At 44.6% G+C, this 18,503-nt stretch overlaps 1 protein-coding gene across 3 annotated transcripts in view; it reads right to left on the bottom strand.

The window, feature by feature from the left end:
• The window catches only part of dqx1 (DEAQ box RNA-dependent ATPase 1), a 112,132-nt gene that overhangs the window by 67,052 nt on the left and 26,577 nt on the right, over nucleotides 1–18,503 (bottom strand). For all 3 annotated transcript variants that reach the window (XM_078405804.1, XM_078405877.1, XM_078405954.1), the window contains exons 3-4: nucleotides 16,416–16,609; nucleotides 7,219–7,603 (exon numbers count right to left, since the gene is read on the bottom strand). In XM_078405804.1, the coding sequence (XP_078261930.1) occupies nucleotides 7,219–7,603; nucleotides 16,416–16,609 (579 nt within the window). The remainder of the gene's footprint in view (nucleotides 1–7,218; nucleotides 7,604–16,415; nucleotides 16,610–18,503) is intronic.

Below are 18,503 nucleotides of genomic sequence, written 5' to 3'. Positions count from 1 at the left end.
GCCCTTTTTGATTTTTGCCCTGGATTTGTCTGCCTGCCACTTTTACTTTTCACCTTGCTACCTGTTGCTGCTACCCTCATTTTACACCCCTCTGTCTCTCTGCTCCTGCTCCCATCCCCCTGCCACATTAGTTTAAATCCTCCCCGACAGCACTAGCAAACACTCCCCCTAGGACATTGGTTCCATTCCAGCTCAGGTGGGTGAGAGAGAGAGAGAGAGGGAGAGAGAGAAATGAAATTAATGTAATGCCAGATTCTGGGCTAGTCAATAGTGGAATAATTGAAACCAGGAAACTAGGAACTAGTTGCAGCAGGATCTAGATCAGCTGATGAAATGGGCAGAGAAATGGCAGATGGAGTTTAATCAGAGCAAGTATGAGGTGTTGTACTTTGGGAAGGCAAATACAAGGGGAAACGACACATCAGTCTGAAGAAGGGCCTCGTCCCGAAACGTCACCCATACCTTCTCTCCAGAGATGCTACCTGTCCCGTTGAGTTACTCCAGCATTTTGTGTGTCTACCTTCGAAACTACACATTTAATAGAAATGAAAGTGTGAGCCTGAAAAGCATTAATGTACAGAGGGATATCGGGTTCCATGTCTACAATCCTGAAACAGGCATCACAAGTAAATAGAGTGATTCAGGCGGATAATGGTATGGAAGTTAGGGGAATGTTTTCCTTTAAAGCACAAATTAGTTTTTAATTTTAGAGATACAGCATGGAATCAGGCCTTTTGGCCCACCAGGTCCGTACTAACCAGCCATCACCCGCACACTAATTCGATGTTATCCAAGTTTTGTATCCTACATACTAGGGGCAATTTATAGGAGCCAATTAACATATAACCCTGCATATCCTTGGAATACGGGAGGAAACTAGAGCAAAGAACTAGAGCAAAGAAAACCCACGCAATCACAGGGGGAAAGTACAAATTCCGTAGACACCACCTGTAGTCAGGATAGAACCAGGGCCTCTGGCGCGGTAAGGCAGCAACTCTACCGCTACGCCACCGTACCACAATTAATGGATGGCATAAAGGTTAATGGATCAGTGGATATTTCTTATCACATTTGCAATTAAACATTACATGGTGAAATTCATTTTGCACATAATGATGGTGCCGCCATGTTTGGCCCCATTTTGTTGGGCTCAAAGTCCGGATTCCGGCGTGTTTGTTCCACTGAAGCGGATTCTGATTCGCTCCGTTGCCCACGATCGACTCGCGAACTAGCGTCTCTCTTCTCCTCGCCGGCCATCTTTGTGCCCCGGGGACAACCTCCAGCAGCCTACCTTAAAGGCGCTGGAGGCATTACCCCGGTTCACCCTCTTACCGGCCCTCGCTCTCTACGAAGCTCCCGGGCGGATTCGGCCGTCCGCTGAACCTTTGGGGCCTTCCACAAGACATTGCAGAGAATTGCGGACGCAGCCCAGACCATCACACAACCTAGACCATCACACAACCAACCTCCCTTCCATTGACTCCATTTATACCTCACGCTGCCTCGGCAAGGCCAGCAGCATTATCAAGGATGAGCCACTCCCTCTTCTCCTCTCTCCCATCAGGCAAAAGGTACAGAAGTGTGAAAATGCACACCTCCGGATTCAGGGACAGTTTCTTCCCGGCTGTTATCAGGCAACTGAATCATCCTACCACAACCAGAGTGTGGTCCTGAACGAATATCGATGTTATTGGAGATCCTCGGACTAACTTTGATCAGACTTTACCTTGCACGAAATGCTATTCCCTTATCATGTATCACGTGCATTGCAAATGGCTTGATTGTAATCATGTATCGTCTTTCCGCTGACTGGTAAGCACGCAACAAAACCTTTTCACGGTACCCGAGATAATAAACTAAACTGAACTGAACCTTCCAGATGTGCATTTGAAAGAGTTTTAGAACTAAAAGGGTCAAGGATGTACAACAACTATCAAGCAAGTCACCACTATCATAATTCATAGTGTAAGAAAATAACTGCAGATGCTGGTACAAATCGAAGGTATTTATTCACAAAATGCTGGAGTAACTCGGGTCAGGCAGCATCTAGGAGAGAGGGAATGGGTGACGTTTCGGGTCGAGACCCTTCTGCAGACTGAGTCTGAGTCTGAAGAAGGGTCTCAACCCGAAACGTCACCCATTCCTGCTCTCCTGAGATGCTGCCTGACCTGCCTGAGTTACTCCAGCATTTTGTGAATAAATACCTTCGATTTGTACCAGCATCTGCAGTTATTTTCTTACACTATGAACTATTATAGTGGTAACTTGCTTGATAGTTGGAGTGATTCTACAACACTTTGCCAAAGACCTTCGGTTCTTTATGGTGTTCACTGTAAAAGCTGACATGACATTAGCAAAGGTTCAGGGGGTTAATGCCACGCTACTGCAATACACTTAGGTTCAATGTAGCAATCCACACACCAATACCATGTGCAAACATTGATAAGGCTCGTTCAAAGAGCAGTCTTAAAAATACTATGTAGTATTTCCCCAAAAGTGTACGCAGGACCAAAACACGGCTCACGTTGCTGACAAACACTGTGTGCCAAAGGGCCCATTCCTGTGCTGTACTGTTCTACGCTCTAGGTCCTTCATACGTTTCTAAAACTCATTTCCTTCCCATTAACTAATGATGATAGGCTTGTATACACTGGAATGTAGATAGGCTTGTATACACTGGAATTTAGAAGGATGAGAGGAGATCTTATCGAAACGTATAAGATTATTAAGGGGTTGGACACGTTAGAGGCAGGAAACATGTTCCCAATATTGGGGGGGGGGGGTCCAGAACAAGGGGCCACAGTTTAAGAATAAGGGGTAGGCCATTTAGAACTGAGATGAGGAAAAACTTTTTCAGTCAAAGAGTTGTGAATCAGTGGAATTCTCAGTCAAAGGCAGTGAAGGTCAATTCTCTGAATGCATTCAAGAGAGAGCTTGATAGAGCTCTTAAGGATAGCGGAGTCAGGGGGTATGGGGAGAAGGTAGGAACGGGGTACTGATTGAGAATGATCAACCATGATCACTTTGAATGGCGGTGCTGGCTCGAAGGGCCGAATGGCCTCTTCCTGCACCTATTGTCTATGATTCCTGGCAATGGCTTTTCCTTTTGACAGTACAACACCCAAATATCTTGCAATATTGGCGGCATAGTGTGGGTGTGAAACAAAAATGGAGTCCTCTGGAAAACAAGCAAAGCAGGAATAGATTTGCCAGGTTTGAATTAGCACCATAGAGCGGTCAATCAGTAATTCATTATTAATAGAAATTAGTAATGGCAAGTATTTACAGGGGGTCACCCTGAATGTTCCAGTATTTACAGGGGGTCACCCTGAATGTGTCAGTATTTACAGTGGTTCACCCTGAATGTGTCCGTTTTTACAGTGGTTCACCCTGAATGTCAGTATTTACAGGGGGTCAGGAGGAGGCCATTTGGTCTGAGCAGCACTGCCATTCATTGTGATCATGGCTGATCATCCACAATCAATAACCCTGCTTTCACCCATTATCCCTTGATTCCACTAGCCCCTAGAGCTCTATCTAACTCTCTTTTCAATTCATCCAGTGAATTGGCCTTCACTGCCTTCTGTGGCAGAGAATTCCACAACTCTCTGGGTTAAAATGTTTATTTTCACCTCAGTTTTAAACGGCCTCCCTCTTTATTCTAAGACAGTGGCCCCTGGTTCTGGACTCCCCCAACATTGGGAACATTTTTCCTGCATCTAGCTTGTCCAGTCCTTTTATAATTTTATACGTCTCTATAAGATCCCCTCTCATCCTTCTAAACTCCAGTGAATACAAGCCCAGCCTTTAAAACGTGTCAGTATTTACTGGGGATCACCCTGAATGTGTCAGTATTTACAGGGGGCCACCCTGAATGTGTCAGTATTTACAGGGGGCCACCCTGAATGTTCCAGTATTTACTGGGGGTCACCCTGAATGTGGCAGTATTTACAGTGGTTCACCCTGAATTTGGCAGTATTTACAGTGGTTCACCCTGAATGTGGCAGTATTTACAGGGGGCCACCCTGAATGTGGCAGTATTTACAGGGGGTCAACCTGAATGTGTCAGTATTTACAGTGGTTCACCCTGAATGTGTCAGTATTTACAGGGGGTCAACCTGAATGTGGCAGTATTTACAGGGGGTCACCCTGAATGTGTCAGTATTTACAGGTCATCCTGAATGTGTCAGTATTTACAGGGAGTCACCCTGAATGTGTCAGTATTTACTGGGGGTCACCCTGAATGTGTCAGTATTTACAGTGGTTCACCCTGAATGTTCCAGTATTTACTGGGGGTCACCCTGAATGTGTCAGTATTTACAGGGGGTCACCCTAAACACGGCATTATTTACAAGGGGTCACCCTAAATGCATCAGTCATTAAAGGGGTTCAACAATGCATCAGTATTTACAGGGTAATTACCGAGAGTACATCAGTATTGAGAGGGAGTCATGATGAATGCATCACAGGGGCACGTCATGATTATGTCACTATTTACAGAGGGTCACAGTTTTATCTTACCGAGAGCGTGCCAGTATTCTCAGGAGCATTACATGGAGTGCGGCAGTATTTAAAGTAAGTCACAGAGAAAGCGCCAATGTTTACAGTGGGTGACATTGAATGTGTCCGTCTTTGCAGGGGTCACCTTCCGTCCGACAGTATTAAGTTTGAGTTTGTGAATATTGATAGAGGGTCACCGAGATAGAGCTGCCGTTTTTACAAGGGCCACCTTGAGTGTCTCAGCATTTACCGGGCTCCTCCAACGCCCCTGTCGCCAGGTTCCTATGATAATCTTTCCTCTCTCACCACGAGTCTGAGTTTAGTTTATTGTGTACCGAGGTACAGTGAAAAGCTTTTGTTGCGTGCTAACCAGTCAGCAGGAAGACAATACATGATTACAAACGAGCCATTCACAATGAACAGATACACGAAAAAGAGAATATAATGACTAACATTTAGAGCAAGATAAAGCCAGTAAAGACCGATCAAAGATAGTCCGAGGGTCTCCAATGAGGTAGATAGTAGTTCAGGACTGCTCTTTAGTTCTTGGTGGGATGATCCTATGTCCCCTGGTTTTTGATTCCCCTTCTCTGAGTGGAACACTTGATGCATTCGCCTTAGCTATTCCCCTGATGATTTTATACACCTCATCCTCCTGCGCTCCAAGGAATAAAGTCCTAGCCTGCCCAACCTCTCCCTATAGCTCAGGCCCTCAAGTCTTCGTAACATCTTCACAAACTTTCTCTTAAAATACTCTTTCCATTTTAACAGCATCTATTCTATAGCTGGGTGACCAAAACAGAGCACAATACTCCAAATGCAGCCTCACCAACGTCTAGTATAACTGCAACATAACATCCCAATTAATATCCTTACTGATTAAGGCCAATGTACTGGGTTCTTGACCACTTATTTATTCACAAAATGCTGGAGTAACTCAGCAGGTCAGGCAGCATCTCGGGAGAGAAGGAATGGGTGACGTTTCGGGTCGAGACCCTTCTTCAGACCCGAAACGTCACCCATTCCTTCTCTCCCGAGATGCTGCCTGACCTGCTGAGTTACTCCAGCATTTTGTGAATGAATCGATTTGTACCAGCATCTGCAGTTATTTTCTTATACTAGGGTTCTTGACCACCCTATCTACCCTTCCTCAGACTGATTGAAACAATTGCTTTCTTTCAGTTAATACCTATGAATAGCAAAGTATTAATAATTCCTATTCACCTATAACTTCTGTAGTCACTGATCTATATTGGCTCCGAGTAAGATATCAATTTGAACACAAGTTATAGTCCCGAATTTAACTGACACAAAACCAGCATAATGGGAATCTCTAAGTATTGAAAATGCTAATGTGTACAGCCACTAAATTCATTTAATTAACATGTAACTTTTATATCCATAAATGGTAACGGAATTCCTACAAGGAAAACCATTATTGTCATTTATTATAAAAAACAAGGAACTGCAGATGCTGGGAGGAGTGTCAGGTGGTTGGTGTGTCATTTTATCTCTCTCTTACCCTCTTTCTCCTCCCCCACCCTCCCAACCAGGCCATCTATTCTTCCTGCAGCAAAACCTTCTTCCTCGCATTGTTTCCTTTCCTAACCATCAGTTTACAAAGAACTGCTTAGCAATTAAATATTTGGGAATATTATCTTTAAACAATGAAGTTTGATTATTTTAACAGGCACTTCTGTTTTAGAGCACTCTCAGGCCAACTTTTCCTATTTTTTTCACAAAGAGCATTTACCCCCCCACCCCGATTTTCCATCCATTCTTTTCCAGAAAGCAAGAGAATATAGCACATAGAAATACAAAGTCAGGAAGCAGCTGGATTGGAAGTGCTGGCAGTTCCAACTTTCACCATGGAAAAAGATGTTTTCAAAGAGTTTAAGTTTAGAGAAACAGGCCCTTCGGTCCACCGAGACCACCCTGACTAGCGATCCCCATGCACTAGCACTGGGGACAATTTACAATTATCTTTTAACCAAAGCCAAATTAACCGACTAGTCTGTATGTCTTTGTAGTGTGGGAGGAAACAGAGCACCCAGTGAACGTACAAACTTCATACAGACAGCACCTGTGGTTAGAATTGAACCTGGGTCTCTGGCGCTGTAAGGCGGCAATTCCAGGCTGCGCCACCGTGCCGCCCTCTGCCCTCTAGTCAGGGTCTGCTCTCACATACAAATAGGTTAAGCATTAACAATAAATCTCATTAAGTTAGTTTTACAATAGGCTGCACGGTGGCGCAGTGGTAGAGTTGCTGCCTTACTGCGCCAGAGACCCATGTTCGATCCTGACTACGGGTGCCGTCTGTATAGAATTTGTACGTTCTCCCCGTGACCTGATGGGGAGTCAGTCAGACAGTCAGAACCTTTTTCCTGGGGTGGAAATGTCCAACATTAGTGGATGGCACTGTGGTGCAGCAGAAGAGTTGCTGCCTTACAGCGCCAGGGACCAGTTCTCCACGCGACCCACGTGGGTTTTCTCCGGGAACTCCAGTTTCCTCCCACAGTCCAAAGACGTACAGGTTTGTAGGTTAATTGGCTTCAGTAAAATTGAAAATTGTCCCTAGTGTGTATAGGATAGTACAAGTGAGCGGGGATCACTGGTCGGTGCGGACTTGGTGAGCTGGAGAGCATGTTTCCGTGCCTGCATCTCTAAACTAAACTAAACAATGCCCAAATCAATGCCTTTGCAAGTGAGAATACCCACCTTTTCACTGGCCAAGAAGACGATAATGTTGCCCTCTTCTCCCTTTCTGTGGATATCCAGTACCGTTTGTGAGGCGGCCGAGACACAGTCCTTAAACTGTCCATCTCGATATATGGCTTCCACGGGATATGAAGTTTCAGCAGCATCCTCCACTTTCACAAAAGGCACGTCGGGATAGTAACTCCCCAGTCTGTCCGCCAGGTACGGCGCCGTGATCACGACTACCTTCAGCTCCGGCCTCTGCTTTGGCAAGTCTTTCAGTAAACCAAGGAGCACGTCAGTTGCGAGGGTTCGCTCGTGGGCCTCATCGATAATTATAACTCCATAGTGATGTAGCATGGGATCAGACATCATTTCACAGAGCAGTATATCATCTGTGCAGTACCTGGGGAAGACACAAAGGCTTTGGTTTACAACAAATCTCAGGCCGAGAACTTCTCACACCTCTTTATAACCAACAGACAAACATGGTATAAAATGCATTAAAGCTAGAAAGGGTTCACAGAAGATTTACAAGGATTTTGCCAGGACTAGAGGGCCTGAACTGCTGGGAGAGGTTGAGCAGGCTAGGATTTTATTCCTTGCAGCACAGGAGGATGAGGGGTGACCTTAGATGTATGTGAGATCATGAGGGGAATAGATAGGGCAAATGTACAGTGTCTTTTAACCAGAGGAGGGGAATCAAGAACCAGACGACATAGGCTTAAGGTGGGGGGGGGGGGGGGGGGCAGAAGATATTTAATAAGAACCTGAGGGGCAACTGCTTTTTTCACACAGATGGATGAGATATGGAACAAGCTGCCAGAAGAGGTAGTTGACGCAGGTACTATCACTGGATAGGATAAGTTTGGGAGGACATGGGGCAAACGCAGGCAGGTGGGACTAGTGTAGATGGGGCATGTTGGTCGGTGTGGGCAGATTGGGCCAAAGGGCCTGTTCCTGTGCTATATGACTCTGAGCTACCCGTAAGATCAGAGACTGGGGGATTTGTTTAATATACTGATGTGGTAAGTCAATTCATGAAAACGATTTATGCGTTGATAAGCTGGAGTAACTCAACGGGTCAGACAGTATCTCTGGAGAAAAGGAATAGGTGACTTTTCGGGTTGAGACCTTTCTTCAGACCAAGGGTCATGGGCCACGGTTTCAGAGAAAGTGCAGACAAAACAAAGTGCAAGGGTCATAATGAGGTAGATTTGAAGATCAGGAATGGTTCACAATATGCGTTCCCTATCCTGACACAGACGGTACTCTTGATGCAAAGTTAGGGGCAGGGAGTGATTGCACATGAAACTTACGAATAGTGTGCGTCTTGCCTTAAATCAAGATGCAACAATGATGTTTATGTGAATGTTTTACACATAAGGGCGGCACAGTGGCACACCAGTAGATTTGCTGCCTTAGACACTCTGGTTCGATCCTGACTACTGGTGCTGTCTGTACGGAGTTTGCACCTTTTCCCCGTGACCTGCGTGGGTATTCCCTGGATTTTCCAGTTTCCTCCCACACTCCAAAGACGTTCAGGTCTGTAGGTTAATTCGCTAGAAACATAGTAACTTTGTACAAAAGGGACGGGTTGCACCTCAACAGGCAGGGGACCAGCATTCTGGCAGGCAGACTTGCCACTGCTACATATGTGGTTTTAAACTAAATAGGGGGGGGTGTTTCAAATGGGATAGACAAGGATGGAGTTAAAGGGAAAGAGAGTTTAGGAATAATTAAGAATTACCCCAGAATTATCGGGACAGAAAGCTCACAAAGCAATAGGAGAGAATGGCCAAGTGTAATAGGAATCGAGGTGAGGATGTGACAAGTAAAATGGATGAAGGAGAGTCAGTGGATGTAGTGTATGTAGTGTTTCAGAAAGCCTTTGATAAGGTACCACACGGGAGGTTGGTGAGCAAAATTAGAGCACATGGTATTGGCGGTAGGGTATTGACATGGATAGAGAATTGGTTGGCAGACAGGAAGCAAAGAGTAGGAATAAATGGGTCCTTTTCAGAATGGCAGGCAGTGGAGAGTGGAGTGCCGCAAGGCTTGGTGCTGGGGCCGCAACTGTTTACAATATATATAAATGATTTAGATAATAGAATTAGAAGCAACACTAGCAAATTTGCGGATGACACAAAGCTGGGTGGCAGTGTGAACTGTGTAGAGGATGTTAGGATGTTGCAGGGTGACTTGGACAGGTTGAGTGAGTGGGCAGATGCAGTATAATATAGATAAATGTGAGGTTATCTACATCGGCAGCAAAAATAAGGATTCAGATTATTGTCTCAATGGTGTCAGATTAGGAAAAGGGGAAGTGCAACGAGACCTGGGTGTACACCAGTCACTGTAAGTAAGCGTGCGGGTACAGCAGGCAGTGAAGAAAGCTAATGGCATGTTGGCCCTCATAACGAGAGGATGAGCAAAGAGGTTCTTCTGCAGTTGTACAGGGCCTTGGTGAGACCACATCTGGAGTATTGTGTGCAGTTTTGGCCTCCTAATTTGAGGAAGGATGTCCTTGCTATTGAGGCAGTGCAGTTTAGGTTCACGAGGTTAATCCCTGGGATGGAGGGACTGTCATATGAGGAAAGATTGGAAAGACTAGGCTTATATTCACTGGAGTTTAAGGATGACAGGGGATCTTTTTGAGACATAAAATCATAAAAGGACTAGAAACATAGAAACATAGAAAATAGGTGCAGGAGTAGGCCATTCGGCCCTTCGAGCCTGCACCGCCATTCAATATGATCATGGCTGATCATCCAACTCAGAATCCCGTACCTGCCTTCTCTCCATACCCCCTAATCCCTTTAGCCACAAGGACCACATCTAACTCCCTCTTAAATATAGCCAATGAACTGGCCTCAACTACCTTCTGTGGCAGAGAATTCCACAGATTCACCACTCTCTGTGAAAAAAAACTTTCTCATCTCGGTCCTAAAAGACTTCCCCCTTATCCTTAAACTGTGACCCCTTGTTCTGGACTTCCCCAACATCGGGAACAATCTTCCTGCATCTAGCTTATTCAACCCCTTAAGAATTTTGTAAGTTTCTACAAGATCCCCCTCAATCTTCTAAATTCCAGCGAGTACAAGCCGAGTCTATCCAGTCTTTCTTCATATGAAAGTCCTGCCATCCCAGGAATCAATCTGGTGAACCTTCTCTGTACTCCCTCTATGGCAAGAATGTCTTTCCTCAGATTAGGAGACCAAAACTGTACGCAATATTCCAGGTCTCGTTGCATCTCCCCTTTTCCTAATCGGCCACCATTCAGATAATAGTCTGCTTTCCTGTTCTTGCCACCAAAGTGGATAACCTCACATTTATCCACATTATACTGCATCTGCCATGCAATTGCCCACTCACCTAACCTATCCAAGTCACGTTGCAGCCTCCTAGCATCCTCCTCACAGCTAACACTGCCCCCCAGCTTCGTGTCATCCGCAAACTTGGAGATGTTGCATTCAATTCCCTCGTCCAAATCATTAATATATATTGTAAATAGCTGGGCTAGACAAGCTAGATACAGGAAAAATGTTCCCAATGTTGGGGGAATCCAGAAAAGGGAGAAGGCAGGCACAGGTTACTGATTGTGGATGATCAGCCATGATCACAATGAATGGCGGTGCTGGCTCGAAGGGCCAAATGGCCTCCTCCTGCAACTATTTTCTATGTTTCAATGTTTCCAAAGATGTTCAGGTTTGTGGTTAATTCGCTAGTTTGTAGGATAGTGCTAGTGTACGGCCAGTGTGTAGGATAGTGCTAGTGTACGGCCAGTGTGTAGGATTGTGCTGGTGTACAGGAATCACAGACTCGGTGGTCCGAAGGGCCTGTTTCTGTGCTGCATGTCTAAACTAAACTAAAACATACTTACATCTACTTTTAATGAAGTAACACTCTGGCATCAACTTTAGTTGCTTCAAAGACCTTAACACAATTAAGAACTTATGCTAATAATTACTCAGTATTCAATACTGAAGCTACTGAAGCAAGTTTAAAGCATGTCTTGGATAACATCCAGGCTAAGGTTGCCAAGTTGATGGTCTCCTTGGTGCTACACAGTGCTGGTCACTTTCAATAAACAAAAGCTATTACCACTACTGCCAACTCAAGTCTGAAGAAGGGTGGCACAATGCCACAGCTGGTAGAGCTGCAACCTTACAGAGCCAGAGACCTGGGTTTGATCCTCACCTCGGGGGCAATCCTGACCTCGGGTGCTGTCTGTGCGGCACTTCAAGCCCTTCGGCCCACCAAATGCACACTGATACATTCACAAGTTCCATGTTATTAATAGTTCTTTGTTATTCAATTTTCTCATCCATTTACTACATATTAGGGGCATTTTTATAGAGACCAATCAATCAAATGTTCATGATTTTCCTGATGGTGTTTGAAGTAGGATCATGACCCGAAACGTCACCCATCAGTGTGGAAACAAGCCCTTCAGCCCAACTTGCCCGCAACGACCAACATGTCCCATCTACACTAGATCCACCGACCACCCTTTGTGTGAAACGTTTTTCCTCATGTTAGTATTAAATCTTTCCCCCTCACCTTAAAACTATGTCCTCTGGCTCTCGATTCCCCTACTTTGGGCAAGTGACTCTGTGAGTCTACCCGATCTATTCCTCTCATCATTTTGTAAACCTCTATAGGAACACCGCTCATCCTCCTGTGCTCCAAGGAATAGAGTCCCAGCCTACTCAACATCTCTCTACAGCTCAGGCCCTCTAGTCCTGGCTACATCCTCGCAAATCATTTCTGTACCCTTTCCAGCTTGAGCAATGCCCTCGTAAATCTTCTCTGTGCCCTTTCCAGCTTGATAGTGTTAGATGAACAAAGCTTGCCATCGTTGTTATTTTTTGTGTAGACGAGTTGCACCCTGTTCACTCCCTCTTCTCCCTCTCCCATCAGGCAAAAGGCATAGAAGGGTGAAAAAGCACACCTCCAGATTCAGGGAGTTCCTTCCCAGCTGTTATCAGGCAACTGAATCATCCTACCCCAACCAGAGCGCAGTGCCGAACCACTATCTACCTCATTAGTGACCCTCAGACTATCTTTGATGGGACTTTGCTGGCTTTACCTTGCACTAAACGTGATACCCTTATCATGTATCTGTACATTGTAAATGGCTCGATTATAATCATATATTGTCTTTCTGCTGACTGGATAGACAATAGGTGCAGGAGGAGGCCATTCGGCCCTTCGAGCCAGCACCGCCATTCAATGTGATCATGGCTGATCATTCTCAATCAGTACCCCGTTCCTGCCTTCTCCCCATACCCCCTGACTCCACTATCCTTAAGAGCTCTATCTAGCTCCCTCTTGAATGCATTCAGAGAATTAGCCTCCACTGCCTTCTGAGGCAGAGAATTCCACAGATAGAACACAAAAGCTTTTCACTGTACCTCGGTACACGTGACAATTAACTAAACTAAACTAACCTAAATTAGATACTGTTCGGTGAAGCTTGCAGATCATGTTATTGTGCATCCGAAGTGTTTCATGATGTGAAGCATAAAATAGAGTCAACGAATTGGGCTCCTCCCTCTTCTACCTAATTCTGCTTCTGTCTGGTCCAGGAATTCAACTTAAGCAGGTCAGAGTTAAGCTCTTAAGGATAGTAGAGTCAGGGGGTATGGGGAGAAGGCAGGAACGGGATACTGATTGAGAATGATCAGCCATGATCACATTGAATGGCAGTGCTGGCTCGAAGGGCCGAATGGCCTCCTCCTGCACCTATTATCTATTGTCTATTAAGAGAATGGAAACTGAGCCAAGAACCTCCTGCGACAGTGAATAAACAGTTTAAGCAAACCAACACACCCATAAAACAAATCTCGCCAACTTCATAAACAAATAATACAAGAGGGAAGTTACAGTCTCTTCCATTCTTTCCTCTATCTGAATTAACAAATCAGATGTTGCCATCTAAAGGGGCAAATTGAATAAAATTACATGAGAATTGATAAAAATCACAACCTTACTTTCTCTTCTCTCCAAGTTTTAATTTCACTCCTAACAACAAGCAGCCAATTAATTAATTCAAAGCACTGTGACCAAGGAGGGCATGTACTGGCACAGACTTCATGAGCAATTCCTAAAAGGTAAAGGAAATTTCACAATTGAAGATAATTAGAAGATTAAGCTATTAAAACTGTCACAGGAACCCAGAACAGTACATCATTAGAGGAGCATTATTTCCTCAGCAGGTTGGTATATGATAAACGAGGCCGATACTTCGGTCTAAATTTTCAAACGATTTCCGCATTTCAAAAGAGCAAAGGTTAATGATACTCAGCGTAGCCTTAGTAACAAACTACACAAAAGCACATGACCATCACCACACCAATTACCTCAGCTTAGACAAACAATGGTAAACAGTCTCATCTTTGCTTCTGAATCTTAAAGGAGTACATTATAACTGCGTGGCATAACTAAAATGAGGTAAACTGTGAGTGCACAAATACGTGGAATATTCCATTACATGCGCATCACTACATATCGGGAACAAGGAATTAAAGGAGGACAAGTGCAGAAAATGACAGGAGGGCATTTGCAAATGAAATGGGGGGGGGGGGGGGGGGGTTGGGGAGGGGAATTATGGGAGGGCACTGACAAACGCAGGAAATTACACAGGACATGTGCAAGCTTTACCCAACATTATCCACACTAAAAATCACTTGCAAGCTTTATTTATCTAACACTATCAAGCAGGAAAAGGTGCAGAGAAGATTTACGAGCATGTTGACAAATGGAGAGATTAGAGGATGCAATAGATAAATGGGAGGAAGTGTCAGAGGAGGAACACTTTGAGCCCAATGATGATAGTTATTGAGTCATAGTCAAACAGCATGGAAACAGGACCTTCAGCCCAACTTGCCTATGCCGAACCACTAGTCCCACCTGCCCGCAACAAAAGGTTTTCAATGTACCTCGGTACACACGACAATAAACTAAACTCATATAAAACATATCCATGTACTAGTCCAAATGTCTTTTAAATGTTATGATTTATGGCTCAACTACCTCCTCCGGCAGTTTCTTCCCTACACCGACCACCCTTTGTGTGAAGTTACCCCTCAGATTCCTATTAAATCATTTCCCCTTCACCATAAACCTATGTCGTCTAGTCCTCAATTCATCTACTCTGGGTAAGAGACTCTGTGCTTCCACCGGACATATTCCTCTCATGATTTTGTACACCTCTATAAGATCACCCCTCATCTTCCTGTGCTTTAAGGAATAGAGTCTCAGCCTACTCAACCTCAGATAGCTCAGACCCTCTAGTCCTGGCAACACACTCGTAAATCTTCTCTTTACCTTTTCCAGCTTGACAACATCTTTCCTATAACATCGTGCCCAGGACTAAACGCAAAATACTCTAAATGACGCTTGACCACCGTCTCATACAACTGTTGCCAGGACTCGAGGGCCTGAGCTGCAGAGAAGAGTCCCTCGAGTGCTGGCAATATCCTAGTAAATCTTCTCTGAAACATTTCAAGCTTGACAACATCTTTCCTATAACATGGTGACCAAAAACAGAACAGAATACGCTAAATGTGGCCTCACCAACATCTTATATAACTGCAAATTGACCTCCCAACTTCTATACTTCAACTTCTATTAGTCCCTAAAATAGTTATGGAGAAAGATAGGACTGGCCCACAAGTTAAGGCCCTTAATTGAGACAAGCCTGGGAACTTGTAGACATCAACTGAGCGAGACTGCATGTTGTGGAATCTTGGTTGAGAGAGGTATTAAGGCACCAGGCAGAAAAGAGGCATAGATCATTTTGACAGTATGAAGCAAACCCCTCGGCGAGTATAAGAGGTGTCGGAGTACACTTGAGAAGGAAATCAGGAGGCAAAAAGAGGGCATAAGAGCTGGCAGGCATTTAAAAAGGGACCCAAGAGGCAACTTCTAAACAAAGAGGGTGGAGTGCATATGGAATGAGCTGCTCCAGGAAGTTGTTCATTTAAAAGACATTTGGTCAGGTCCATGGACAGGACCGGTTTGGAACCTAATGCAGGCACAATGCGTGGAGAGATGTATAAAATCATGAAGGGAAATAGAAGAATCAGAAAATCACAAGCTATAGATTTAAGGTGAGAGGGACAACATTTAAGAGGAACCAGAGGGGAATCTATTTCTAAACTGGGTATACAATGATGATGATGATGCAAAGCAGAGATGACTGAAAGATTCAAGTTTCAAGGAGTGAAATCACCTACAAAAGATTGTCTTTTACATATTGTTGCAACAAAAAAGCTTTTCACTGTACCTCGGTATACATAGAAACATAGAAAATAGGTGCAGGAGTAGGCCATTCGGCCCTTCGAGCCTGCACCGCCATTCAATATGATCATGGCTGATCATCCAACTCAGTATCCCGTACCTGCCTTCTCTCCATTACCCCTGATCCCTTTAGCCACAAGGGCCACATCTAACTCCCTCTTAAATATAGCCAATGAACTGGCCTCAACTATGTTCTGTGGCAGAGAATTCCACAGACTCACCACTCTCTGTGTGAAAAAAAACTTTCTCATCTCGGTCCTAAAAGACTTCCCCCTTATCCTTAAACTGTGACCCCTTGTTCTGGACTTCCCCAACATCGGGAACAATCTTCCTGCATCTAGCCTGTCCAACCCCTTAAGAATTTTGTAAGTTTCTATAAGATCCCCCCTCAATCTTCTAAATTCCAGCGAGTACAAGCCGAGTCTATCCAGTCTTTCTTCATATGAAAGTCCTGCCATCCCAGGAATCAATCTGGTGAACCTTCTCTGTACTCCCTCTATGGCAAGAATGTCTTTCCTCAGATTAGGAGACCAAAACTGTACGCATTACTCTAGGTGTGGTCTCACCAATGCCCTGTACAACTGCAGCAGAACCGCCCTGCTCCTATACTCAAATCCCCAAATACGTGACAATAAACTAAATTAAAACAAAACTATTTCATTCAGCGGGTGGTAGGTACATGGAATGAGCTGATTGAGGTACTGTAACAACAGGTAAAAGACAAACGGACAGGTGTATGGACGGTAAATGCTTAGAGGGATATGGGCCAAATGATACTCGTTTAGTTGGGGCATCTTGGTCAGCATGGACGAGTTGGCCCATAGGTCTGTTTCTGTGTTCTATGATTCTATAACTGTGTAACTCTTATGAGTTTCCAGTTCTGTGATGTTAATTAATTAAAAGCTTCTGACCTGAGAATAGTTTCTGTTGTGCAGCAGTCTTCATAGGGAACACGGTAGCCAACTTCATGTCCTATGTTTAAGTCCAGTTCATCTGCTACACGTTGTGCCAAACACATGGCGGACAGACTGTGGGGTTGAGTGCAGACTACCATTCCGTGTTGATACTGGACCGACAGGGCATACTCAGCACACCACTGGGAAATCTAAAGAGAGAACACGACGGCAACATAAACCACACATTATTTATTTTTAGACAGACACAAAATGCTGGAGCAACTCAACGGGACAGGCAGCATTTCTGGAGAGAAGGAATGGGTGACGGTTCAAATCGAGACCCTTCTTCAGACCCGAAACATCACCTATTTCTTCTCTCCAGAGATGCTGCCTGTCCCGCTGAGTTACTCCAGCATTTTGTGTCTATCTTTGATGTAAAGCAGCATCTGTAGTTCCTTCCTACACATTATTTATTTTTATTTTGTTATTATATACAGCACAGAGCAGTTCAACACCAGACCAGTACTTGTATGTTCATGGGTTTTCGGAGCAGAATTAGGCCATTCGGCCCATCAAGTATGTCTGATTTATCTATCTGAACTAATTGTAGACTTTCGAAGAGCTCTCCCTCCCCTCCCCCCACTCACCATCAGCAACACCATAGTCACATCTGTGGAGTCATTTAAGTTCCTTGGAACCATCATCACCAGGGACCTTAAATGGGGGGCCACCATCGACTCCACAGTCAAAAAGGCCCAACAGAGGATGTACTTCCAGCGGCAGCTAAGGAAACACAATCTGCCACAGGCAATGATGGTCCAATTCTATACTGCTATCATTGAGTCCGTCCTCACCTTCTCCATCATGGTCTGGTTTGGCTCAGCCACCAAGCACGACAACCGGAGGCTGCAACGGATCGTTCGCACAGCTGTGAAGGTTGTTGGCTACAACCTTCCCCCCATTGACGAACTGTACACTGCAAGGGCCAGGAAGCGAGCGGGCAAGATCATCTCTGACCCCTCTCACCCTGGCCACAAACTCTTTGAAGCACTTCCCTCTGGAAGGCGACTCCGGACTATCAAAGCAGCCACAGCTAGACATAAAAACAGCTTTTTTTCCACGAGTGGTAGTTCTACTCAATAACCAAAGTCTGTAGTCTCTTTTTTGCTCTGGTTTATTTTCACCCACATGTTTAGACCGTAATGTTGTATCCTTATTGTTTTGATGTGTTTATGCTTTATTCTTAATTGTTAACTGTATGTTTGTGTAGTCATTTGTGAGCGGAGCACCAAGGCACATTCCTTGTACATGTACATACTTGGCCAATAAACTTATTCATTCATCTTTCCTTCTCAGTTCCATTCTCCTGCCTTCTCCCCATAACCCCCGACACCCTTACTAATCAAGAATCTGTCAATCTCGGCCTTAAAAATAGTCATTGACTTGGCCTACACAGCCGTCTGTGGCAATCAGGATTGTTGGACCACAAGCACCTTCATAACATTTAAGAGACATTTGGACAGGTACATGGATAGGATAGGTTTAGAGAGCAATGGGCAAGTGTGGATGGGGCATATCGGTCGGCTTGGGTAAGTTAGGTCGAAGAGTCCGTTCTCATGCTTGATGACCAGTGACAATGTCTTCCTGCAATTATCTATATATCTCCCTTTCCTGCACTGTCTTCTGTCTGTCTAAAAGCCTCTTGTTGATATAAGAAGAGTCTGTTCTTTCCTGTTTCCCCATTTTAAAGCATTTGCAAAAATATAGTTTTTCCATATATTGCTGCAGGAAAAATGTAACAGACCAGATTTTAATGGACCTGGGCAAAAAAAAAAAAAACTGCCGGGGGAACTCAGGCAACATCTATGGAGGGAGATGGATAGAGTGTGTAGGAAGGAACTGCAGATGCTGGTTTACAGGAAAGATACACAAAATGCTGGAGTAACTCAGCGGGACAGGCAGCATCCCTGGATAGAAGGAGGTTTCGGGTCGAGAACCTTCATCAGACTAGACAGAGTGTACTTTTAAAAGATGACCCGCTTCCCAGAGGTTTGCAGCTGCAAGCAGTTGCTGTCATGAAAGGCATGTGCAAGTAATTTTGAA

This window comes from Rhinoraja longicauda, chromosome 1, assembly GCF_053455715.1.
Source record: "Rhinoraja longicauda isolate Sanriku21f chromosome 1, sRhiLon1.1, whole genome shotgun sequence".
Classification (NCBI taxonomy): domain Eukaryota; kingdom Metazoa; phylum Chordata; class Chondrichthyes; order Rajiformes; family Arhynchobatidae; genus Rhinoraja; species Rhinoraja longicauda.
Note: the sequence above shows the minus strand (reverse complement) of the source record. Positions and strands in the feature narration are given on the sequence as shown.